General features: G+C 57.7%; 1 protein-coding gene across 6 annotated transcripts in view; it reads right to left on the reverse strand.

Moving 5' to 3' along the window:
• Positions 1–7550: 7550 nt before the first annotated feature.
• The window catches only part of JAML (junction adhesion molecule like), a 30453-nt gene continuing 11541 nt past the window's right edge, over positions 7551–26462 (reverse strand). For 5 of the 6 annotated variants that reach the window (XM_036259259.1, XM_036259260.1, XM_036259262.1 and 2 more), the window contains exons 3-10: positions 24085–24239; positions 22508–22730; positions 18335–18447; positions 16136–16373; positions 13438–13576; positions 11195–11255; positions 9523–9609; positions 7551–7679 (exon numbers count right to left, since the gene is read on the reverse strand). In XM_036259259.1, coding sequence (XP_036115152.1) covers positions 7587–7679; positions 9523–9609; positions 11195–11255; positions 13438–13576; positions 16136–16373; positions 18335–18447; positions 22508–22730; positions 24085–24239 — 1109 coding nt within the window. In that variant the 3' untranslated portion in view covers positions 7551–7586. The remainder of the gene's footprint in view (positions 7680–9522; positions 9610–11194; positions 11256–13437; positions 13577–16135; positions 16374–18334; positions 18448–22507; positions 22731–24084; positions 24240–26462) is intronic. The other variant, XM_036259265.1, reaches the window with a different exon arrangement.

The raw sequence follows: 26462 nt of genomic DNA on the forward strand, positions 1-26462 counted from the left end.
ATTGAGATTTTGCTTCCTGGAAAAATTCTTCACGGGTTTGACTATTTCTTACATTGACAGTAAAAGGACATTTTTGAGACAGTAGGAAAAAAATAAATATGAAATGGGCCTGAGGTTGTATTCCTGAAAGTTTCTTCATTTTGCTGGGTGTGATAGAACTACTGTGGTGTGTCCTTTAAAACCTTGACCTGTTCCACACACCAGAGGTTTACAGGTAAATGACGACTGGGATTTGTTTTACAGCGTTGGGGGGGGGGGGCTGGTGTTGATGGTTGAAGCTGGGGATGCGCCCGCCCGCTCTCTGGACACCTTGCCCAGGGCGTCCGGAGGAGACTGGGGCAGACAGGCAAGGGCTCTGCCTGCAACACAGAGCAGGTGCCAAGGTGACACGGTAACGGAAATGGGAGCCCGACGGCTCGGAGCAGACGAGCTGCATGGGGCACCCCCCCACCACGAACAGACGGATGGACAGAGGAGCTGCATGGGGCACCCCCCCACGAACGGACGGATGGACTTGGAGGGGGGGGAAGCAGACATCACGCCGAGTACTGAGGTCTCCCGAGGCTTTGGAACCCTCCAGGGCTGGGAGGGGAGCAGGGGCCCGCCAGCTCCGGGCAGTTGCTGTGGGCAGAGTGAGCGAGGAAACCGCGGTGGTTCTCCTCCCCACCAGAGGCGGTGCCGTGCTGGACTTTGCAGACTCTCCCCAAAGTCCCTCTGTCGTGTGCTGGAGCCCGCTGTGGCCGGCTGACCCCCGCCCGTGCATGAACGTGGAAATCGGGGAAGGAGAAAGGGGGCAGCCAGGGAGAGTGTGCTCTGTGGCCGGCCAGGCGCTCGGCCCCTCCAGACCCTCCTGGCAGGCTCAGCAGCCAACCAGGCTGCCGCAGGCACCCGGCCAGACGTTTGGTTGCCGTAGCCGGCCTCCTCCTTTTTCCAACTGCAGCCGGGGTGCCTGCAGGCCCAGGAGAGCGGCTCACCCAGCTCACTCCGTCTCCAGCTGGGTCCAGAAGCTTCCATCTGGGAACATCGCGATAAGGAGCGGATCCAACCCTGGTGGATGTGGCTCAGTGGGCTGGGCGTCTTCCGTGTCGCACCCGGAGGTCACCCGGAGGTCACCCTTCACTCCCGCCAGGGCACCTGCCTGGGCTGTGGGCTCCATCCCCAGAAGGGAGCGTGCAGGAGGCTCCACCAATGTTTCTCTCTCTCCCTCTTCCTTCCTCTCTAAATAACAATAAAAACATATTTAAAAAAAAAAAAACTTAATAAAAAGTAATGGGTCCAGAAGTCCCTCTGCTTCTGTTCAGTGTTGGCGAAGACAACAGAAGGGTCAGAGGTGCCTGATCAGGGGTGGGGTGCCCTCCAGTGTGCCCCCCACGGCTCCCTTGGGTCTGCGGATGCCCATCTGACCCAGCAGAGCGGCTAAAGCCAGGGAAGCAGAACTCAGAGCTCTTTCGCAGACTGGACACCACTATCGAAGACAGGCTATGGGGGGAGCGAGGCCCTGTTTTCGGCATTTCTACCCAGTACCATTCATTCTTGCAGCTGTTACTGTAACACCCAGTTTCCCGCCTGCTGGGAGCAGCAGATTACAGACAGTCCAAAGGAAGGCTGTTGCCTGGTCCTTGGACTTGCCTCCTGAGGCCGCGGGGACCCCCTGGGTGCACTTGCCTCAGAGCCTCCTTCAGGAAGTGTGCCCCCCAGACCAGCCCCCCAGACCAGCCCCACCAGCATCATGAACGCTCCCCGGAAACACGGGCACAGGCCCTGCCTCAGACCCAGAAATCAGAACCTTCGTTTTCTCCGAGGTCTCCAGGTGGTTCTTGAGCCCAATCAAGTGTTGCCTTTAACTGATAGAAAGGGTTTGCCTCCCATGAGCAAGGGGCCAGGTTCGGGGGGTGGAGGACAGGGACCAGGAAGCAGGAGCAAGGTTGGGACACCTGCTCAGGAGACAGCAGGCAGGGCCGGTTCAGCCTCCTCTTCTGTGCCCTGTGCCCGGCTCACGCTGCGGTCTCTCCTGCCCACATGGCTTCACCTCGGGTGTCTGCCTTTGCAGCTCCCCCTTTCAGGAACCCCCTTCCTCTCTGGCCTGCTCAGCAAGCTCCTAGTCTTTCTTCAAAAATCTGCTACAAAGTCCCCAACTTCTTGTCTTCTGCCCCCTCTTCTCTCTGCTCCTGGGACACTGGGCACCTTCACTCATGTATTTGTGTATCAATCCCCCCTTCAACAGACTCAAAGATCTAGTTAATGCCCCACGTGTGCCAGACACCGAGCTGGAAACTGCAGACCCAGAAGTGACACGGCCACCCTTCGAGCTCACCGGCTAGACGGGAGACAAAGGTACCACCCTCAGGGCAGCGTGAGGAGCAGCCCAGGCGGGATCAAAGGTGCCCGGGGCAGGGCTCGGTCTCCACGTGGACAGGAGTCCAGGGCACTGACAGTTCGCAGTCCCACCTCCCCAACCAGACTAGCTCTAAGGGCAGGGATGTGTCTTATTCTTTGGAGTTTATGCTGGGCCTCTCCTGGTGCCTGAGCAGACGAGCATCAATGAATGTCTGTTTTACATGCAGAGAAAGGACCTCCATCAGCCGACCTTACGCAGCCTGACACGGCGGTGGAACTGGGCCTGGACCCCAGGTCCAGCCGAAGCCTATGCCCCCGGCCCACTCCGTCCCTCGGGACCCTGTCCACAGTGGGTTGCCCCACATGGGGACAGAGGCTGCACAGCCCACGGAAAAGACAGAAAGCAGGATGGGGAAGAGTTTAGGAGCTCGGAGAGACTGAAGCCCCGCACCCATCACAGTAACGAGAGGACATCGGAGAGGAGACGCTAAGGGTAGAAGCTTCTGGAAGCGGAGGCGGGGCTCGAGCAGCTGCCTGCAGGAATATTGATCCGGGCAAGGACAAGGGAAGTCCAGACGGGACGCGGAGAGCAAGGCCCAGGGGCAGGGAAGACAACGGTGTATCCGAAGATTCCTGTCATGAGAAAAGCGGACAGCGTGGCTGGGTGGACAAAGCGACACTGTCCTCAGGAGGCCACGGCACCCCCCTCCCCCCGTGGGATCCAGGCCGGTGCTTCGGAAGTTCCTGGACCAGCACATCGTGACCGTCCCCGCCGCAGAGGTCTTTGCTTTCTGGGAAAACTGCGAGTTCCCTTGTTGTTTAACGGAGAAGAGATGTTTTGAGCTGGGTTTTACAGAAGTGGTCGCGGGTGGCCGGATCTCCCTTGTGAAAGACCAGACCGCACTGGCAAACCAACGGCCAGGTCAGCAGTCCCGGGAAACTGGTGTCTCCTTGGAGGACAAGGGCTCCCTGCCAAGCACGCGCACGCATGCACATGCACACATGCACGCACACATGCACGCACGTGCGCACACACACATGTACACATGCACACATGCACGCACGCACGTGCACACACGCAGTGTTGTTGTTTGCAAGGCTAATGTAGACATGTAAGCGCACTGACCAGGCAGGAGTGGGGTGGCAACAAGGAACGAAAGGCTGTCACGCGGGCGGAGGGCTCAGCCTTTGAAGAGGACACATCTTCTGCAGGTCCCTAGTGGCCGCCCAACTGGTTTCAGTCCCAGCAGCCAAACTCTGCTGCTGCGACAGCCGCCAGGTGTGGGCGCCCCTGGTGTCCCAGGCACTTAACACACGTTGAGCGCGCGAGTTAGCGGGCTTGGGCTGGCGTCAGCCATGTCAGGTGTTGAAGCGCAGGGTGCTACAGGGTTATTGTGTCTGTGACCCTCCCCTGAGGGCCGGAGTCCGAAAAGCAGAATATAGGAGTTCTGTATTCTCCCAGTCGCTAGGGAAGGGATGTCTGCTGGTTCACATGGGTGCAGCTCAGAACCTGACACTCCTTCTGGTCCTTCTAAAAGCGCTCCTTACACTGATTCACCTTTTAGGCTTCGGGGCAACCAAAAGACCACGTTTTAGGAAAAATAGTCACTGGTATAAAAAAAAATCCAACTAGAACATGTGTTTCAAAAGATGATTGCTATATAGTATACTACACCCCAAAAAATTACTAAAATATACAATATGTATAAGATACATGTAGCAGATATATACAACATTTCATTTAAATTCATTATGTATAAATAGTCTACTGAAGTTTATTTACATTGTTTCACTTTCATTCGTGCAATTACGGAAAAATAGCTGGTGACATGAGATCATTTCTGTGTAAGATTGCTGGTCAACAATGGTTAAATTACAGCAAACTCGTGTGCAAACCACTTGTGAAGGGGTCCCCTGCAAGGTCTTAGCTTGCTCCCCCTCCAGCGGTCACCCGCTCAGACTGTCATCCCTCAGAGTGATGCAAAGCCCCTCCCTGAGCTCAGCTTCCTAATGCTCTTTGGATGGAGAGAGGCACTTGGTATTTGGGTTCAAAGGCTTCCTGCACAAATAAAAAAGTTAAAGAGCCCTGGGTTTGGCTCAGCGGTTAGAGCGTCGGCCTGCGGTCCAGAGAGACCCAGGTTCAGTTCCTGCTAAGGGCACATACCTCGGTTGCAGTTTGTCCCCAGCCCTGGTTGGTCGTACAGGTAGCAGCCACTTGATGTGTCCCTTTCAAGTCGAGGTTTCTCTCTCTTCCTCTCTCTCCCTCCCACTCTATCTGAACAAAAAATGTCCTCGGGTGAGGATAAAAAAAAAAGTTAATGAGAGATGGGGACTGAGTCACCAGAAGAAATATCCAACTAGGGGACAACACCCTGGAAGGGGACGAAAGGCTTGGACCAGGCACTAGCCCCTAAATGACCTCATTTAGTCCTCCCCCAAATTCCTAGGAGTCTCCCATTCCCTATGTAGGGGAAACAGCCTCAAAGAACTGAAGTTCTTTGCAACGTTGAAGACAGCACAGCAGGATCTGAACCGGGCCTATCTGACGGTGACCCTCCTCCCTGCCCCATAGGCGTCCCTGTCCCTGAATGCAGCACTGACCCGGAGGAGAAGGGCAGGAGAGAGTACGCAGGTCTTTCCATGGCCCCCTGCAGGGCTGTTTTGGCTTTAGGCAAAATTAGTATTTAGGAGGCTCCACCCTCTACCTTGACTCTGTCCTGCTACACGAGGGGGAGGTTTGAGGGGAGGTGGGATTGGGGCAGAGAGGTGGGCTTCCTCTCCCTCCTCCTCAGTTACAATGGCTGAACCCAGAATGGAAGCCAACCTTTGAATGAATCAAATTCCAATTTGGGCACGTCCAACCCTGGAGGGGTGTGCCCACACTTCTGTGATCTGAACGCCCTCGGCACAACACATGTGAAACCTCATCCACCCGATGCAGACGATATTTGAGGAAGTGGAAACTGGCCACTTCGCCCAGGATAGCACGTTACTAAACAGCCCAGAAATAAAAGCTCCCTCGCATGTCATCGCGTGCCCCCTCTCGGCGCGTCTCAGGACACTGCCTTCAGTACGCACACTGAAAATGATGGACATCGCCCTGGCCAGTGTGGCTCAGCGGTTAGAGCGTCGGCCTGCGGTCCAGAGACACCCGGGTTCAGTTCCCACTAAGGGCACGTATACCTCGGTTGCAGTTTGTCCCCAGCCCTGGTTGGGTCGTGCAGGTGGCGACCACTCGATGTGTCCCTTTCACGTCGATGTTTCTCTCTCTCTCTTCCTCTCTCTCCCTCCCACTGTATCTGAACCAAAAATGGAAAAATGTCCTCGGGTGAGGATAAAAAAAAAGAAAATGATGGACATCGTCCTTATTGAGAGCTCAAAGGTAAGAAGAAAATATTTAATGACCCTGAGCCACAGCTGGACAAATAAAAGAGGCTACAGGCCTCCAAGCGGAGACCCCAGAATAGCCGGTAAAGAGTTAATAATGGCCTCAAAGGGAAGGGGGGGGAGATAAACCAAAGAAAGTCTCTGCACATCTGCACAACCAATGGACACAGACAATAGTGTGGGGAAGGCAGGAGGGGGTGGGGCTGGGGAAGAGGGGTTCAATAGGGAGAAAAGGGGGGGACATCTGTAATGCACTCAACAATAAAGATACGTTTTAAAAAGACTTAATAATGGCTGTGTTATGAGAGGGTCCTGATGTTTCGAGTTAGAGGAATTTTAAAAAACGTGACTCCACTTGAAATTGTAGCAGCAGCCCGAGAACCGGAACCTCTTTATCATGCCCTGAAGAGCTCAGTGGGAAGGGGACAGTAATCGAGGGGAGACGTGAGCTGAGCCCAGGCTAGAAACAGGAGCTGAGAACCAAAGGATTTAATAAACTAACCCTATTGTCCGGCCGGTGTGGCTCAGCGGCTGAGCGTCGACCCTGCACCAAGCGGTCACCAGTTCAATTCCAGGTCAGGGCACATGCCCAGGTTGTGGGCCCGATTCCCAGTGGGGGGCGTGCAGGAGGCGGCCCATCCATGTTCTCTCTCATCGATGTGTCTGTCTTTCTCTCTCTCCCTTCTTCTCTCTCTAAATTCAATAAGGAAAAAACATTAAAAAAATAAAACTAACTCTATTGAATCTTATCGTGGTGACCAGACTGTGCAGGAGCTTGGCACTCCAGGCCGAGAGGTCAGTGGACGGCCATGCACTTTGGCCATCCGTGGGCATCACTTCCGAAACAGGGGAGCGTGCCAGTCCTGCTGGGAACTTCAGGACACCTCTGGAGGCTCAGCGAAGAGCCCCCCGCCACGCTGACCCCAGCCCCCCACCACCCGCCACGCGCCACGCTGACCCCAGCCCCCCGCCACGCTGACCCCAGCCGCCAGCCACTCTGACCCCCAGCCCCCCGCCACGCTGACCCTAGCCCCCCGCCACGCTGACCCCAGCCACCGGCCACTCTGACCCCCAGCCCCCCGCCACGCTGACCCCAGCCCCCCGCCACGCTGACCCCAGCCCCCCGCCACGCTGACCCCAGCCGCCGGCCACTCTGACCCCCAGCCCCCCGCCACGCTGACCCTAGCCCCCCGCCACGCTGACCCCAGCCACCGGCCACTCTGACCCCCAGCCCCCCGCCACGCTGACCCCAGCCCCCCGCCACGCTGACCCCAGCCCCCCGCCACGCTGACCCCAGCCAGAATTCAGCAGCAGCGGGCTGGATCCTAGAGGGTATTCATACCCCACCTCCAACCCCTAAAACTCCCCAGGATGAAACCAGCCCCATGTGCTCCGTCCCAGGTGGCCTCCCGCGTCCACCGGGAGTTTGGGCGCCTGCCCGTGTCCTCAGCAGCACCCCACTGCCCCTCGGCCAGAGGACAGAAGCAGGATGATCTCCATAGACCACATTTATTTCGGGGTAATGTGCCAGATGAACCCCCGGGTTGGTTTTCGTCTCGATTCTTCCTAGTGACTCGTCCACACCGAATGCCATCCAGGCTGAGGGTCTGACCGGAGGGGGTGCTCAAGGCCAGTGTCCTCTCCAGAGGGGCCACGCCCATGCCCCTTGGGGCCTTTCCTCCAGAGCCGCCCCACATTTCTGCAGGGTCCGAACCCTTCATTCGGCTCAGTCCTTTCGCCAACCACGAGGAGGCAGGAGGGTGGGGGGGGGGCGGTGCGGGGGGAGGGGGGCGGCAGCGCGGTAAGGCCGGGGGGAGCTGGAGGGCGCCGCCTCCTCTAGATGAAGGGGGTCCCCTTCCTTCTCAAAAGGCGGGCTGTGTTCCGGGCAGTCCCCCAGCGGGCTTTTTTTCAGGCGGGTTACTGGGTGCAGGTCTCAGAGAAGGCCACACGGGCTGCTGCGGGGGAGGGGAAGGAACACAGAGCAGGCGTAAGAAAAGCACTTAGATCCTCACGGTTACCAGTTACCGCGCATCGAGCTTCCTGTCTGGCCCAGTTCCGGGAGCTGATCCTCACCCCCTGGGGGTAGGTGTGATCATTCCCGTTTTAAGGGTCAGAAAAGTGAGGCTCAGAGACCCTCAGCTGCCTGCCCCGGATCACCGAGCTTCTAAGTCCGAGTCAGGATCCGGACCGGGTTCTGCCCAAGCCCAAAGAGTGTGATCTGAGCCACTGTGCTCAGAAGGGGCCACAGCACGGCCCCTCATCTAAGAACATGTAGCCAATCCCACAACAACAAATCGGAGGTTCTGTCCCCCTGTGTCCCCTGCGAGTGGCCCGCTTAACTGGTGCTCAGTGATTCCAGCCACGTGACCAGCCCTGAGGCCTCTCGTCACACTGGCTAAATTCACTGCATCCGGTTCAGAGGACAGAGGCGCTGTTTTCTGCCGCTGAAATCCCCAGCACCTACAGCAACATGGGGGAGCTCTGAGGACAGCTCACACCTGCATCGGGTTGCCTCACCGACTCGAACCCAGGTGGGCGCCCACTCAGCAGGCCTCCCAGCGGCGGGGTGCGGCGGGAAGTCGGGGACACATCACATGGCAAGAATGGGAGATGGGTGGGAGGGTGACTACATTCAATACAACCTCAGAGCGAGCTCCTGTTTCCCTGGCTGGAACCAGGCCAGCTCTGACCTCACTTCCCTGGCAGAACCCTCCTGGGGGCACTCCGCAGGGAGTCATGGGTCCCCAGGGCTGGTCCGCAGGAACGAGGGGAGCCGTCACCACCCCGCAGACAGGCCAGCCTGCCGGAGCCAACAAAACTGCGCCCTTCCTGGCCCGGTGCCTACGGTGAGTCTGCACACAGCGCCCTGTCCCTTGCCAGTCCTCCTGCCGCCCTGCCCCCCCGCACTGTGGGTGCCTTTCTGGGTGCTGCCCTCCCCGGGGGACTGAGCAGAGAGGGACTCGGACCCATGTTATCATAGGCCGGCATGCAGCCTTCCCGGCATCTGATTAAGTCAAAGCAAGGAAGTCACAGAATAAAAACAATCTGTGAGCCCTGGCCCATTTGGCTCAGTGGTTGGAGCATCGGCCCACGGACCAGAGAGGCCCAGGTTCGGTTCCTGCCAAGGGCACGTGCCTCGGTTGCAGTTCGTCCCTGGCCCCGGTTGGGGTCATGTGGGTGGCAGCCAGTCAATGGGTCTCTCTCACATCAATGTTTCTCCCTCTCTCTTCCCCCTCTCTCCTTCCTGCTCTATCTGAGGATAAATGCAAAAATGTCCTCAGGTGAGGATTTAAAAAAAAAAATCTATGAGTTGGGAGGGGCCTTTTGATAGAAAGGAGAGGATCTTTTTCTTCTCATCACCATGTACCCCCTCGATGCCCTCTCCCACGCCCCCACTCCTGCAATCAACACCCCGATTTCCATGCCCACGAGTTCTCGTTTCCTTCTTGCTCGATCCCCCCACTCCCCCAGCACCCACCCGGGGCTGCCTGCCAGCTGAGTGTCCTCCTTATTCTGATGACGCAGAGGCACCACCCACCCCCCAGGGGAGGTCCCCTCGCCAGGAAAACCGACCACCTGTGGCCTTCACGCCCCCAGCACCTGAGATGTGTGAAGACAGACGAGTTTGCTGTCCTTCTTCCATCCAGCAGTTTCCGCCTCTGACTTTCCTACGACTCAGACAAACCTCTGCCTCCAGCAGTTACCCCCCAGGTGACCTGCCACATCCACTCCCGAACTTGCCGACCCCCCAGCCCCGCCCCCGACACCTGGCTCCGCTGGGCCTGGACCCGAGCTCACCATGGTCATGTAGGTGGCCTCTGATCTGTCACTGGGATCTTCTTCCTCGGTCACATCCCGGGTAATCAGCGAGGAATAGACATGCTTCTAGGAGGGAAGACGGTGTGAGGACCCTCAAGCCAGCAGCTCTTAGATGGCAGAGAGAAGGCGCCAGGTACTCTGCACACGGCGCCCGCTGCTCTGCACACGGCGCCCGCTGCTCTGCACACGGCACCTGCTACTCTGCACCCACTACTCTGCACACGGCGCCCGCTGCTCTGCACGCGGCACCCGCTGCTCTGCACGCGGCACCCGCTGCTCTGCACGCGGCACCCGCTGCTCTGCACGCGGCACCCGCTGCTCTGCACGCGGCACCCGCTGCTCTGCACGTGGCACCCGCTGCTCTGCACGTGGCACCCGCTGCTCTGCACGTGGCACCCGCTACTCTGCACGTGGCGCCCGCTGCTCTGCACACGGCGCCCGCTGCTCTGCACACGGCGCCCGCTACTCTGCACGTGGCACCCGCTACTCTGCACGCGGCACCTGCTGCTCTGCACGCGGCACCTGCTGCTCTGCACATGGCACCTGCTGCTCTGCACATGGCACCTGCTACTCTGCACACGAAGCCCGCTGCTCTGCCCGCGGCATCGGCCACCAAACCTGGCAGGTCCAGAGGGTCACTGAGCGCTAGAGAACGGTCACTGACAATGGTAATTCTGTCCTCAGTGCTCCCGAAAATTAACTCGTCAGCAAAGAGCACCATCTTAACCAACTTCTTTGCGTCACAAGCCAACTAGTCTCTGTTCGGGTAGCAGCAAGTCTAGCTACCCCGTGGGTACTTCCTCCCCGTGGAGCCAGGATGGTGACCTCAGCCGGCAGCTAACGTGTCAGCTCTTTCGAGGGTTCGGGGTGGGGACAGCCCTCTCTGATCCTCAACCTGTGAGGCACAGGGTGAGTCCCACTTCTGTCCCTGTTTGGGGAAACCGTGTCACCCGTGGGGACTTCCAGGGCTCCGGAAGCCCCCGCACCACGAGAAAACCCGACTCCTGGGGCGGCACAGACAGACAGACAGACAGAAGATGGAAAGGAGCACATTCCAAGGGGGGGGTTTAAAGTTAGAAGAAGAAGGGGGTCAAGGAAATGGATCCATTTCGTACTCCCGATCGGCAATGATTTGCTGTTACAAACCAGCACGGGAGGAAAGCACTTTGCAATGTTTCCAAAGGCCCCGAGGGCTTCATCTGAACCCTCGGCTCCCACAGGGGCCCTAGCGCTCCCTCGTGCACACGGGCCTCGCCAGTGCTGGAGCGCGTGCGCCGTCACGATATCTGAACAGACAGCAGGGCGAACAGGCTGCCCTCATCCAGGTTTTACTGAGGGGAAAACCGAGGCTCGGGGAGGGAGCAGAGCTGACTCCCCGGGACTTTCGGGCTCTCAGTCCAGTGTTCCTTCCAGGCCCCACCAGTTCGTCCTGACCACGCTGGGCCGGCCCAGCCGCCTCACCACGCTCCCCCCCTGCATGTTCCTTCCGGGCGATGAACTCCCGGGCCCCTGCTCCGTGCCAGCCTCGGGCCCACGTGCTGAGCCGTAACGACGGAAGACACGGGCGCAGAGGACTGGGAAGGACGCCCAGTGCCGGAGCGGGTCCCCGCGCCCTCCTGGGCACCGCGGCGGGACGGCAGGGTCCTCTTACCTCCTCCGGAGCCTTCTGTATGTTCTCCAGGCCTTTCACCAGGGCCGTGGGAGACACGGACCTGCAAGGCACAGAACGCAGCAGGTTAGCCGCCAGCACTGTGTACGCACGGGCCCCGACAGCATCGCCCCTGGACTCCTGCCCAGCCCGGAGGTGTGGCTGGGCAGGCAGGAGAAGCAGAAGCTTCTCCGTCTCACTCAGTTGAGACAACAGGTCAAAGGGCCAAGCTGAATGGTCCCCACAAACACCCCAGCCAGAGAGCACCGGCCCTTCCTGGTCCTTGGCCTCTGATATCTTGACCACTGTATTTGCCTTCCGCATTTACAACCGAATATACTTCCTTTTTTTTCTATTTTGGCCTAAGGTAGGACTTAAAAAACAATTCGACCCAGCCGGAGTGGCTCAGTGGTTGAGTGTTGACCCATGTACCAAGAGGTCACTAGTTCAATTCCTGGTCAGGACACATGGCCAGGTTGTGGGCCAAATCCCCAGTGGGCAGCATGCAGGAGGCGGCTAATCGATGTTTCTCTCTCTCTTTCCCTCTCTCCTCTCTCTCTGAAATCAATAAAGAAAAAAATATATTAAAAAAAAAAAAATTCGAGGTCAAGCTAAAAGTGAAACCATATATATATTTTTTGTCTCAAGTAGAAATATATACATATATTTTTTTTTCCTCATCCGAGGGCATGTTTATTGATTTTTAGAGAGAGAGAGAACATGTCCATGGGAGAAGCATCCATCAGCTGCCTCGTTTACACTCCCTGACCGGGATCGAACCTGCAACCCAGGTGCGTGCCCTTGACCGGGAATCAAACCCGTGTTCCTGTGGTCCGCAGGCCGATGCTCTAACTGCTGAACCCGACTGGCCAGGGCAGATAAGGTCCTTTCTCATACACACGAGGTCACCCTGTGCGTCCTGTAACGCAGAACTGGACACCCTCCCTGCCCCCGCGGTCGGGCCGCGTGGCACCAGCCGGCAGCAATGCTAGTGCTCCGAGCAGCCGCCTTCCTCACGGACCCTGGGCGCGACGTCCACCTTCGCTTGGAGCGAGGCTACCCCGCCGCATGGGCGCGCAGCCATTGAGCCACACCGGGTGGGCTCCTTACTCCGTCTTAATGAGAGCCTTTCCCATCGACACTGTTGCAGCAAGAGAGTGAACTTGCCCCAGCAACGCACTGCATCAACAGCTGGGTAAACAGGGGTGTCCCTGCCGACAACCCTTGGACCACGAGTGCCCATGTCAGAGCATCTGGGCATGTTTGAAGGACTTGGAGAGCTACTGACGAAATTCAAGCCTTAAAAAATAAATTTCCACAATAAACAATTTAGGCCTCGAGGGCATCCATTGAAAAATAGCCTGTCGTGATTAGAAATGTGGTCCTTGAAATAGAGCCTCTGCTGCCCTCGAGATCTGAGCTTCTGCAGGGAGCACGGACTGTGGATCATCTAAAGATCGGTCCTCGCCCTGGCCAGTTTGGCTCAGCAGTTAGAGCGTCGGCCTGAGGTCCGGAGAGACCAGGGTTCGGTTCCCGCTAAGGGCACGTACTTCGGTTGCAGTTTGTCCCCGGCCCTGGTTGGTCGTGCGGGTGGCAGCCACTCGATGTGTCCCTTTCACATCAATGTTTCTCTCTCTCTCCCTTCCTCTCTCTCCCTCCCACTCTATCTGTACAAAAAATGGAAAAATATCCTCGGGTGAGGATAAAAAATAAAAATAAAAAAATAAAGATCGGTCCTCGGCGCTGGCTGGTGTGACCCAGAGGTGCCGGTTTGATTCCTTGTCAGGACAGGCGCCCTGGCTGCGGCCGATCCCCGGTGGGGGTGGGAGCTGGCCGATCGATGCTATGCTTCCATATCAGTGTTTCTCGGTCTCTCCCTCTCTTTCCAAAAATCAGTAAAAATAGGCATGTTTTTATACTTCTCCCAGGCGCTGAATGGCACCACTACAGGTCATACTTAAGATGCAGAGTCTCCACTGCGCTCTGTATGCCTTTTGTGAAGGCGTTGGGAGCTCCGTGAGACACCAGCGCGAGGAGGGCGGTGTGGGAGGTGCGAGGCTTCCCAGGAGCCAAAGGGCGGCTCACTAGACACATGACCTCGAATGTAACATCCCCCACGGGACGGCCTCTGCTTGAAACAGCCCTTCTGCGAACAGGGCAGCGAGGGCCCTGTCACGCGCCCAGCCCAGGCTGGAGGCAGTCCTGACCCTGCAGCCCCCTCCCCGGGGGTGAGGGCAGCCCTGTACCTCTTATTCCTGTGGGTCCTCATCACCAGCAGGATCAGGACCGGAAGCATCAGGACAGTGGCACACACAATTCCCACAATGATCACCAGCTGATTACCACCCAGAGGCTCAGCTCTGTGGGCCACCGAGGTCACCGACGCTGAGAGAGACAGAAGCCACGAGAGGGCCTCAGTATTCCATGCGAGGGCTGGGAACGCCCAGTCATCCACGAAGCAGCAACGGCCAGGTCAGGAAGCGCAGAGGCCGGGCTCACTGCACATAGAAACACGAGGACTCTGCCACCCTGTTAGACTGAGGACCAGTCTTTCTCCTCAGACATGGAGGAAGCGGGGTGGAGAGGGGACAGCACCTCCCTACAGCAGTTCCTTCTGCACTGACATCGCTGTCTTGAAATGTGGTTCATCGAACGACACGGAGACAACAGGCGTCTTGGAGGCCACTGGGCTCCCTAGGATCTAGACGACAGACTCAGGCCGCCGTCAGGGGCCGAGCAAGGCCTTCGAAGCTCTCCCGGCCGTACTGTGTCCCCCCACCTCCTCAGTTCACACCGAAGACATCCCAGACCTCCAGGGGACTGCTGCACCACACACGGAAGACACCAACATGGATCAAGTCTGTCTCTGCCCCTAAGGAGAGGGACAACCCTGCAAACAGAGACCCACAGGCCGCGAGGTGCAGACGTCTGCACGGGGTGCAGAGCGGCACAGAGAAAAGGGAACCCAGCCCGGCCAGTGTGGCTCAGTGGCTGAGCATCGACCCTGCACCAAGAGGTCACCGGTTTGATTCGCGGTCAGGGCACAGGCCCAGGGTGTGGGCCCGATCCCCAGTGGGGGGCGTGCAGGAGGCGGCCAGTCGCTGTTCTCTCTCATCCATGTTTCTCTCTCTAACATCAATAAAGGAAAAGAAAAGAAAACTGGCCCAAGTCGTGAAGGACCGTGATGAGCTTAACCAGGAATTTGGCTTTTTTTCCCCTGTAGGCACCGGAGGAGCTGAAAGATTCTACGCCGTGCAGCTCAACGCTCAGACCTGCGGTTCCGAAAGCGGGGGCGGATCATGCGTGGACATGAGCTGAGAATGAAGGCAGAGCCCAGTGAGAGGCGTCAGACCCGAGGTGGAGCTGACGGCCCGGAGAGAAGGAGCAGTCTGGCCGGAGCGGCAGCGGCAGGGCTGTGCGCCGTCAGACTGGGGTCCCGGGAAAGGGGAACCCCGTGCAACTCCCCGCGCCCAGGCAGGTAAGTGCAGACAGCGGCGGCAGCGGGGGGCCGGGAGGAGGGTGCGGGGAGGTTTGGACACCTCGGACCCAAAGTCCTCGCGGGCTTAGGTGGGGCTCACACAGATGTGCAGGTAGATGAGCCGAGCCCAGCACAGAACGTACTGAATGCCCGTAGGGTGCAGTGTCCGAGTCTACTGAGGCACAGAAGCCGAGGACGTGCGGTCAGCGTGCCGACGCGCCCGACGCCCGAGCAGGGGCAGCAGCAGGAGCCCGACGGCGGTGCCCTGAGGGGTGGATGGGACAGGAGACAGGACACAAGACAGCCCATACGCCAGCCATCTGGCCGAGCCAAGAAAGAAATCTGTAACCGGGTGTGGCGAAGGCAGCACAACTCTGAATGCTCCAGGCAGCACTGGGTGCACACTGAGAGGGGGGCGTACGGTACGTGACTGCACCTCACTGAGGCTGTTTTGAGAAAAAGAAAGACAGAGCCGACAAGGACACAAGGGGAGGAGCTGAGCAGGTTTCCGCACTGCCGGTAGCAGCCGGTCACTGGAGGGGACCGAGAAGCAGAGAGGGACCTGAGCGCAGGTTTTCGGATGAGCCGGGGGAAGGAAGGGCCGGACTCAAGGCGGAGACCCGGGCCGGGCAGATACAGTCCTCTCTGCGGGTGGCGGGGGCTGGGAAGGGGGATGAACGCCCACGAAGGGCCTGTATTTCGTCTACGAAGTGAACGTAAGCTTCCGGAGGGTGAAGAAATCTGTCCGCCCTGCTTCCCTGTCCGGCTGGGACCCTTTGCTATGGACAAGCAGGCGCCTGCACACTTCAGTGTCTGGCCAGAGGCATGGAGGTGAGTTCCGTCCTCCCCACCCACCCCCACCCGCCCCGACAACCACAGCCGAGCGAGGCCCCGAGGCCCTCGTGAAAGACGGCCACATCCTGGCTGCTCACGGGGCTATGGTTTACCTTCCACCCTCACCTAGCAACTTCCACCAGTCAACACAGCGGTCTCCTCTGCACGCTGGCCTCAGCGCAGCGTTTCCCCGAACACACAGCCTCCGAGCAGAAAGCCCCCCGTTTTCCGCGCTGGCCCCTTCCTGTGTTCTTGGCCCTGCGCCTCTCGCCAGCTCCGGATCCCGTCACCCTGCGCCGCAGGGCACCCGGCCGCCTTCTTGAAGCTGAGCGAAGGTGACTCTGAACTTCAACTCCAACTAGTCCCCGAGTCCCTGGGTAGACGGCACTGGCCACCAGCGAGGTCTGGCAGGGGCTGGTGTCCACTGACCCTCAGCGCCTTTGTCACTGACCTGCCAGCAAGGCCAGACTAGGGTGAGGCAACCGAGGTGCCTCAGGGCCGGGCAGGCAGTCTGCACCTCCGAGTGACGCCGCCCCCTATTCTGCTCCCCAGCAGCCTCTGGGCCTCACCCCGTCCTGGCCAACCTACCAGTGACGAGGTCCCCCTTCCCTCCCCAGCCCCCCGTGACGTACTTCGGGGCTCTTTCTGAACCACGTGCAGCACGACGGTCTTCTGGACTGTCAGGTTCCCCAGGTGGACACTGCAGCTGTAGCTCCCTCCATCCGACTCCTGCGCCCCCTGGAGCGTGATGGAGCCGTCGTTGCGGGCGGGGTCCCCCACCAGGGTCACGCGGTTCTGGAAGCGGCCCCAGGTCGGGGAGCACCCCTTGGGTGCCCCGAGTTGGGGGTGACAGGACAGCAGCAGCTCCTCCTAGAGGGAAAGGCAGAGTCTGAGACTGTGGGGAGACCGGCTGCGTGGGCCGCGGGAGGCACCGGACAACCCGGGTGTGAGCGCGCCGTGTGCGGCTGTGGGGGCCACCAGGCCACGGCACAACTGCCCCACCGGAGAGCGGCCTGAGCAAGTGGGCATGAGGGCCTCTCACTCCTCACCCGTCCCGGAAAAGACGGGGAAGCCCACTCTCCTCGGCGACAGCCCAGCTAGCTTTCCTGCAGCCGTGGCCGTGTGGCCGAGCTCCCGCTTCCCCAGGCCTGTCTTGTGGGTCCGCCCGTTTAGTGAGCGGCGGCTCCTTCTTCCAGAGGCTCGGGCTAAATGCCCTGGGGTCGCCCTTCCTTCCTCTCTCTCTGGAACTCGCATCTAAAGACCCTCAGCAAAGCCGATCCTCGGCCCTCAAACTGTCTCAGTCTAGCGCTCCTCACCTCCTCCATGGTGGCCGCCGGGTCCGAGCGCCATCTGCCCCCTGGATCCTGCAAGGAGCCTCCCTACGTCTCTCCTACTTCCCCCCAAGTCAGCCTGGAGATGAGTCCTTAGAAGTTAAACCAGCTGCTCCTCTGCTCGGGCCTCGCTCGCACCTCCCTTTCTCCTAAAATACAGGCCCTTTTCCTGTCTGGTTGCATCTACTTGCTCTTCTCTCACCTATTTCGGTCAGTTCCCTCCAGGCACACTGGCCTCCTTGCTGCTCTGAGTACTGGCCTCAGGGCCTTAGCATTTGCTCCTCTTTATACCTGAACACGCTTCTCCCAGACCTGGTTCATTCTCTCACTCCCTCCAGGCCTCTGCTCAAATGCCAGCTTCTCGGGGAGCCTCCCTGACCCCCTCCATGAACCAGCAACGAGACTCTGCTTCCGTGGTCTCCGGGGCCCTTACTGCTCCCTGACGGGTCCTGTGTCTCTCTCTTCCTTACTTCCCGAGTGTCTCCCCCACCCCGCCGGAGAGCCCCCATCAGGGCTTTCACTGCGGGGCAGATGCTTCAGGAACACGTGTTAGACGAGTAAGGGTTGGGGTTTTCAATCAGGGTGTGCAAACGTTCCTGTTTTCTAGAGCGTGTAGGAACAGGAATGGGGATGGGTATTCGGACACAAAGGTGAACGAAAAGACCCAGTGATCCAAACTCACAGCTCAGAGTGTCCATTCGCACCCCGTTTTCCGTTGTGACGCACCTGGTGTGGGACACGGACACGCTCGACAGGCTCCCAGAGGGGAACCCGAGGCCACACAAAACCCCCGAAACCCACCACGAGCCACCCTTTCTGACCCAGTCCGGCAGCGTGCCCGGATCCAGTGAATTTAAGTGACTTTTGTATAGGGATGACCAGGAGTAGGTCTTAACTTCTAAAAGCTAAAACTTCTATAAATGTTCCACCTTAACTGTGTGATAGTATGTCGTTTGGAATACCCCCAACGGCAGAGTCTGACCCAGAAGCACATGGCCCTAGCGGACACCCCTGGTCTAGTGAACAAACTGCTGTTGGCTGCTTCAGAGTTCTCGGGGAGCCCCCTCACCCTGGCCCCCCGGATCCACAAAGACAGAGGACGTCCCCTCCGTCCCATAAGTGGGACAAGGGAGCACAGAAGAAAACCCAAAGATAACCTAAATAAGAACAAAGATGTCATTGTTCGTATGTCCCGGCCAGGCCTCAGAAATCATCCCCCTCGCTCTCCCATGTTCCCTGCGGAGAGAAGGGAGGGAACTAAAACGCGGGGTCTACGTCCTGTGCAAATGCCTCTCATGGACTAGCTCGTGTGTGCGTCTCCACTACCTTAAAGGTGACGCGTTTTCTTCTCCTCCTCCATTATCTCCGTCCTGTTCGTTAGTTATTTTCCCCACCAGAAGGCTGAAGCGGCCCAGCACATGGCCCCGATGCCTAGATTCTCCCGTCCTGACACCATGAGCCAGGGGCTCCGACCGCACGGTGACGGTCCCTCAGGGTTACCTGTGTGTGCTTCTCCGATGAGAACACCCAGTGGACCTTGGTCATGAGCCTCCCTTCTGTGCTCTGGAGAACACACCCCATCCGAGCTGCATCGCCCACACGGACCACGAGCTCTGGGGATAAAAGACACATCAGGTCAAACCCCAGATTTAATCTGTAGAAGCCAAAGAACTTCTGGAAGAGATCAAGTTTAGCCAAAGACCCTCAACAGTACAATCAACATTACCAGCAAACACTAAACACATTCTCTCCACCGGTGACCCCAGTGACCCCGTTTGGTCAAAATATCCAGAAGCCTCTCACTCAGACCACACGATGCTCCCTGGGTAAGAGAATCCCTCCAGCCATCCACACACATCGAGTGCAAGGGGCCTGTGGTCTTCACACCACAATAAGCACTTTCCGGTCTTCTTCAATTCCGTTCTCCCTCCCTGTGGCAGAATTGTCCCCGTGAGCGCTGATTCCACTTCAAGTTTACACTAAAGAAAGTAGGGAAACTCCTGAGGCCTGTCACTTTCTGTCCACGTCCTGAGCTACCACATCGGCCTCACCTACACAGGAAGCGGGAAGTTATATAACTCTTCTTTTCCTATACATGCGTATGACCACTGGACCTCCTAGCTGGAAAACTGAGTCGAGGGTGATTTCCCTCAACTTCTTCCGTTCTTTTTACAAGTTGTCTGGGACTTGTGCAGGGCAGTTCTGGCTACAGACAGGTCACAGGACTCCTTGCTAATTAAGCCAAGACAACAGACCATTCTCTTCTGAACACTGTTTCTCTTTCGATGCCTGTCCCCACTCCCCGACGTGACCCCCTTCCCCTGCTTCTGGCTCTCCAAGTCCTGGGCTCCCCAGCTGCTCACTTTAGAAGCAGCTGCCCCATCATCTGTCCACTACGTAGGCCATTTCAAGAGGTCCTTGAAAAAGAGAACAAGTAGAAAGACGTTTCTGATTTTCTCAGTGATGTTCCACACCGATCAGCCACAAGGGCATTTAGGGGACACAAGCCCAGGTCTTCACGGGACCGAGTTCCTTCCAAGAGCATTAAGCGAAGTTCATGAAGGAACAAACACAGTGCGTAAGCCGACCTCTCCACCCAAACCGTTTCCCTGGGAGAACGTCAACTTCCCGCCCAGCAGGAAAGATGCCTAATGGGAGGAAAGCAAAAGAAAATACTTTGAACTCGAAGCCCTGTAGAGGGAATTATTTTGAAAGTAATAAAAATTCAGTCCAAAGAATACCAGTAGAGAAGGGAACTAACCCCCTCTAATTCCAGTAACACATTAAAAACTAAACTCTCTTTTTTTTTAAAAAGCTATGCTTCTATTGATTTTTTAGATAGAGAGGAAGGGAGAGAGCGATGCAAACATCGTGAGAGAGAAACATCGACTGGCTGCGTCCTGCACGCCCCCTGCCGGGGACCAAGCCTGCAATCCGGGCATGTGCCCTGACCGGGAGCAGATCGGGACCTCTCAGTCCTCGGGACAATGCTCAAGCCACTGAGCCACACCAGCTGGACTTAAACTCTGTTTTGTAAGTGTGATAATAATAACTAAAGCTCTGCATTCTTTCAATGTACCAGGCAAGTGCTGGACACCCTGGACGTCGTGTATCAGCTGGTCATTAGAGTATTTGGAGATACTCACCAGTACCCTCCCATTTTACAGAGGACGAAAGAGACCAAAGGGCATGGCCAGTACAACACTGGGCAGCGCCCGACCAGCCCAGTGGAAACAAGGCTCAGCGTTCTCACTAACCACACCCCCACCCCCAGGAGGGGAGGACGGCCGAGTCCAGAGCAAAAGCACAGGAAGTTAGTATTAATTTTATTTGTAAGAATGTTGCCTACAGTATTTCAATAAGAACTATGAAAAAAAAATTAAAGGAACAGAATCAGAGAAATTATAAGCTGAAGGGTAAACTTGGGGGAGAAAATTCTAGGTCACTGCACAGAGTTTTCTTATGGGGGGGGACAACCCCTACCAAGCAAGATGAACCGCTGGGTACTGGCCATCAGCGCATCGGTAGGAGCTGGATCGCTTCCCACTCGGGCTAGAGGGGAAAGTATACACAAGTTGCCCAGCTGAGCCCTGGAGAGATGTCTAACCAGCCCTAAAACTGTCCTGGCCTGTTCCCACAGATTTAACTCATGAAATCAGCTCCTTTCAGTTCGCTTTCTGGGTTTCTTTTAAGCAGGAAAAGGACAAGCGTTGGGCACAGCATGAGAAGACAAAGCAGAGAGACGGAGCCCAAAGGCAGCCCTAAAGCCGATGGCGGCTGATTCACCCCCCTGCCTAGTGGAAAGGGGATCAAAAGAAAAACGACAGCTGGAAAAAAGTTAAGAAAGTAAGCAGACAGGCCAGAATTACCTTCTACAACCCCATTTATTAGAAGTCAAATTCAAGTGAGGGACCCTGATTCAGGAATTCCATTCATCCGAGCCACATTTATTGGTCATTTCCTCTGCTAGGCACGGTGCCCAGGGCTAGTCAGGGGACCAAGATCAGACCCAGGCGAACGGGCAACACACAACGGAACAGGTGTGATGAGGGTCACCAAAGAGAGGACAGGGTGCTCCACAGGGGCTCATTAGGAGTGGACCGAAAGTAGCCGGAGGAAGGGAGGGTCCGGGTTCCAGTTCCCTAATTAGGCTGTAAGCGTCCCTGAGGCCACAGACCACGCCTTCTGTTTCCCACTTTCAAAGAGGGTGTTGAATTCTGTGGTTTTCAAACTTTCTTTAAAGCAGCGGAATTCTTCCTTCAAACACAATCTTGCCTGGCAGCCCGGAAATAAGTCAGGAAAAAGATAAGGCCGGTGACGCAGTGGCGGGGAAGCCCGAGGCCCTCCCTGACGAGGTCCTCCCCTCCCTGTCCTCCCCCTCGGGCAGCCTACCCGGTTCCTTGCACCTGGAACATTCAACAGAGCAGTTTTGTTGTTGTTGTTGTTTTAATTTTTTTTTTCTTTATTGATTTTAGAGAGAGGAAGGGAGAGGGTGAGAGAGAAGCATCAATGAGAGGGAACGTCGATGGGCCGCCTCCTGCACGCCCCCCACTGGGGATGAGCCCACAACCTGGGCATGTGCCTTGACCAGGAATTGAGCTGGCGACCTCTTGGTGCAGAGTCGACGCTCAACCACAGAGCCACACCGACCAAACTCAACAGAGTGGTTTTTAAACCACCAATCTCCAGACATCACTCCCTCTATTTACAAGTGGGAAAATGAGAACCACAGAAGTTGGAGGTCGGCTCAGGTCTTTTCTGTCCCCCAGAGCACTGAGGTAGGTGCCTACAGGAATGGGTGTGGCATCCCTGTGGACAACTGATGGGAAGGATCGTACAGTCTAAAACACATGGCCTTGCCCTGGCCAGTTTGGCTCAGTGGTTAGAGCGTCGGCCTGCGGTCCGGTGAGACCCGGGTTCGGTTCCCGCTAAGGGCACGTACCTCGGTTGCAGTTTGTCCCCGGCCCTGGTTGGTCATGCGGGTGGCAGCCACTCGATGTGTCCCTTTCACATCGATGTTTCTCTCTCTCTCTCCCTTCCTCTCTCTCCCCCCACACTATCTGTACAAAAAATGGAAAAATATCCTCGGGTGAGGATAAAAAAAATAAATAAAAAATAAAAAAATAAAACACATGGCCTTTGTTGTCCTTGGTGACAAGGCTCCAGGACTGGATATACCATGTAACAAATACGGGTCCTTAAGCAGTCACTTGACCTCCCTAAGCCTCCGTAGCTTCATCTGTAAAATGAAAAGAACAGAACTTCCTCCCCATTTTTTCTCATTTTCGCCCGAGGATATTTTTCCATTGATTTGCAGAGAGACATCCATATGAGAGAGACACATCAACGGGTTGTCTCCCACACGATCCCAACCAGGGCCCTGGATCGAACTGCAACCGAGGTACCTGCCCTTGACCGGAATCGAACCCGCATCTCTTTGGACGCTGTAAGCGCCGAGACAAACCAGCCGGGGCTCTTCGCAGCATTTTCCAGAGCGTGACCTACGTTTAAAGTCAGGATAAAGCCATGGCTGTCAGCCTCTGATTTGGAGAGCGGGTGACCGCGCGCGCGCACAGGTGGTGAGCGCCAGCCCAAAGGGGGTTCGCTCGCAGAATCCCCCCTCCCTGCACATCCGCCCCTCCCTTCCCCTCCCCTAGGCAAGCCGTCCTGTACCTTTGGGCTCCTCTGGCAGAACCTGCAGCACCACCGTTTTTTTGAACACCTGACTCTCCATTTCAAGGCGGATCTCGCAGGTGTAGGTTCCCTGGTCGTCCTCTTGCACGTTTTGGAGCAGGAGAGAACCGTCACTGCGCGAGAGGTCCCCCGCCAGGCGCACGCGGCTCTGGAAGCGCCCCACGGGCACGCTGAGGTTGGCGTAGTAGTACAGCACGTACTCCTGCAGGCACACGACAGGGGTCGGTCAGCGCACCAGGCCCGAGTCTGGACGCAGGAGCCCCTGCCCCGTGCGGGCGGCACAGCCACCTCGATCCGGTCTGAAAGCACCTACTGCCCGGGAAGGACAACGGACCAGGCAGCAGTGTCGCTCACACAAGGTCTGTGGCTCCCTGATCCGGACCGGGGAGATGGGTCCCCGTGTCCAGGTGTCCAACAGCGCACGGAGAAAGCGACGCCTGCTCTGAAGATCACTCTGGGGGCGCCCACCCAGCTTGTGAAACCGCCCGCCCTCTTCCCCGTCGCCTTCCACGGCCCCAGCACTGGATGGCATTCGGGGGCAGGACGCAGCCCACGCTGGGAGGCTCACACGCATGGAGGCATGGGGGGGGCATCAACAGGAGGGGTGCAGGTGGGAGGAGGCGCCCTGGGGAGTCCTTATCTCTCCCTCCACCACGGAAATATCCCTCTTATAATAGACACAGTAATAAAAATCTGAGCGTGGCATTCCAGGAAAAACATGTTCTGGCTGCAAAAATGCTTCGTTTGCAAACCTGGGGAGCTTGTCGTTAACAACATACTGCTCGGGACGTGTCTCACGAGGGACCCTGCCGTCTAAGTACCCCGGCTCCTGATGTGACGCGCTCCCAGAGCCCCCTGGCCCAGCTGGGCCGCCCCCACGGCAGGCAGGGAGCAGGGGGGAGCCTCCAGCTCAGCGGGGCCGCTGAGCACAGCTCCAGCGGGGAGCCCTTCTCAGCTCGGGCCAGACCCCTGCCGCCCGCTCTCCTCTCACTCCCCGCACCTGCGCTGCCCTGCAAGGGGCAGGCGCCGAGCAGAGAACCGGAAAGAATGTATGTGCGTGTCTCCCGTGAGCTTCTAGACCTGGGAAGTTAAGCATTACCATTCTTTTTTTAAAACATGGTTTTATTGATTTTTTTTTAGGGAGAGATAGAAACAGCGGTGCGAGAGAGAAGCATCCATCGGCCGCCTCCCGCACGCCGCCTACTGGGGATGGAGCCCACAACCTGGGCATGTGCCCTGACCGGAACCGAGCCAGGACCTCGTCCACACGGGACGACGCTCAGTCCACCGAGCCACACCGGCCGGACAAGCATCGCCGTGATCACAACGACCTTCCCCTTCACAGACCTCCGAGAGGCAGAAGCTCAGCCAGGATGAGTTCCTTGCCCAGCCGAGTCCACGGCCAGGAGTCCAGGCTGAGAAGAGCTCGGACGAGCTCAGAGCCAAGCTGCGGTCACCCTCACGGCGTGGCACCCGGAGACCTGGTTTCCCTCGCCCCACGGTGCTAACACATCAGCCAGGGGCTGCGGCGACACTGAGCTTTGCTCCTTCCTTACCTCACTCTGCCCCCCTGCGGAGAATATCCAGTCGACCTTGGCCACAGGCTTCTCTCCTATGCCCTGGAAAACACACCCCAGCAAGGCTGGGTCCCCCGCGTGGACGGTTAGCTCCAGGCAGGAAACCATCCAGCTGTCCAGGTCCAAGAAAGACCCTGCAGAAGCAAAAGGCGAGAGGAGGCATCATTTAGAAAAACACCCTTAACCACAAGAGTCAGTATCAATCACCAAGTAGCATACACCTGCCGTCCCCAGAAAACCCAACGTGGACAGTTACTCAAAGGCCCCTCACTCAACCCAGAAGGGTCTTCCTGAATGTAAGAAAAATATCCTCCAGGTACCCACATGGCTCAAGGCAGGGGGTCTGCGATCTTCTCCCACCCAGCCCTCCCCCTCTCCCCGAATTCCTCCGCCACCCTCCTCTCTAAGAGCCGCCCTGAAGCCCTCGTTCCAGGCCCTGTCTCTAAACGCCCGCCCGCGGACAGGAACGAGGGGTCCCTTCTCAGCGTACCACCAGCTAGCTCCCTGTCTGAAAACAATTCACGGGTACTTGTGCTCCCTTCCTCTTTTCTGTCTTTCGTTCCTTCACAAAAGCTCATCTCTGCATCTGCTGGCGGGTTCTGGCCGCGGTGCAGGCCTTGAAACTGGACCAGCCCGGAGCACAGCTGCCCCCACGTCCTGGGTCTGCCTCTCCCCACACCCTCCAGCTGTGCCAGCAGCCTGGCTCTTCAGCCCGCAGGTGGGCACACGCGGTGCCGCTCCGTGCTCTGCACCCGCCCAAGTAATTTCCCTTCTCACTGAACGAGAAAACCGCTGCATGGACATTTCTGTTTTCAGAAAATATGCTCGGTTTTCACAAGAAAGAGACAGCCACGTCGAGAAAGACACATTTGGAAACCAGCGGCTGCCAGGTGGGAAGGGGTTGGGGACTGGGTGGAAAGGGGAAAGGACTCGGAAGTAGATGGGCAGTGGCAGGACAGTCCCGGGATGTCAAGTCCAGCGCGGGGAATTCCGTCCATCCTATCGGAATGACCCTGTCTGGTGCCAGGTGGGTGCTGCAAATATTGGGGGGAGCACTTTCTAGAATATCTGATGGTCTAACCACTGTGCTTTAAACTGTGATGGAGAAATAGAATTTAAATGTAAAAGAGGAAGAAACGTGCAGATACTGGCCATTTCTATGAAAGAGGAACCCCGCAGGCACACATGGGAAAGCGAACCAAACGCCCCCTCTCCGCCCCGCCGCCCTGAGAGCAGAGGCCCAGCACCCTGGCCAGCAGCGAGGACCGGCAGGACGCACGAGGACGGCAGGACGCACGAGGACCGGGCAGGACGCACGAGGATGGCAGGACGCACGAGGACCGGGTAGGACGCACGAGGACCGGGCAGGACGCACGAGGACCGGCCGGACGCACGAGGACCGGCCAGGACGCACGAGGACCGGCAGGGCGCACGAGGGCGGGCAGGACGCACGAGGACCGGGCAGGACACCCCGGCTCTGGACCCGCCACAGGGAACTGCTTTGAAAGAAATCAAAATGAGCTGCAGGAACAGCCTGGAATGCTAACGTGGGAAGAACTGAGCTCGGGTGCGGTGGGGAAGGTGTCAGGAGCAAACGGGATGGCACAGATGCACGCCAGGTGGAGAATCAGGCAGAGGTGGTCGGACGGCAAGGGCAGCCCCCAAGGCGAGGAGAAGCCGGGCCCTAAAGGGACCTTCTGGGGTCATGCTGAGGGAAAGGAGACTTTCTGAAGGAGGAGCCCGCTCCTCAGCAGGCAGCAGCCCGATGCCGAGCCCCCCACAGGCTGGACCGTCACCTCTGTGGCCCACTGCACAGGCCTCTGGGAGATGGCTGAGGGACCCTGAAATCTAAGAGCCCACGAGAGGAGTTCCCTAATATACGCCATTTCTGTGTGGGTGGGTGGGTGTGAATGGGGGGATGTGTAGGGGTGCGGAGGGGTATATGTGTGGGTGTGGGGGTGCGAGGGGGTGTGGGTCTATGTGCGGGTGTGTGGGGGTGGGTGGGAGTGGGTATGCATGTGGGTGGATGTGGGTGTGTGTGTAGAGTGGGTGTGTATAGGGTGGGTGTGTAGAATGGGGGTATAGGGTGGCTGTGTGTAGGGTATGTGTGTGCATGTGGGTGTGTAGGGTGTGTGTGTGCATGTGTGTGTGTGTAAAGTGGGTGTGTGCATGTGTGTGTAGGGTGGCTGTGTGTAGGGTATGTGTGTGCATGTGTGTGTAGGGTGAGTGTGTAGGGTGTGTGTGCATGTGAGTGTGTGTAGGGTGAGTGTGTAGGGTGTGTGTGTGCATGTGAGTGTGTGTAGGGTGAGTGTGTAGGGTGTGTGTATAGGGTGAGTGTGTAGGGTGGGTGTGTGCAT

The sequence above is a fragment of the Molossus molossus genome, unplaced genomic scaffold (genome assembly GCF_014108415.1).
Source record: "Molossus molossus isolate mMolMol1 unplaced genomic scaffold, mMolMol1.p scaffold_m16_p_13, whole genome shotgun sequence".
In the NCBI taxonomy this organism is placed as follows: domain Eukaryota; kingdom Metazoa; phylum Chordata; class Mammalia; order Chiroptera; family Molossidae; genus Molossus; species Molossus molossus.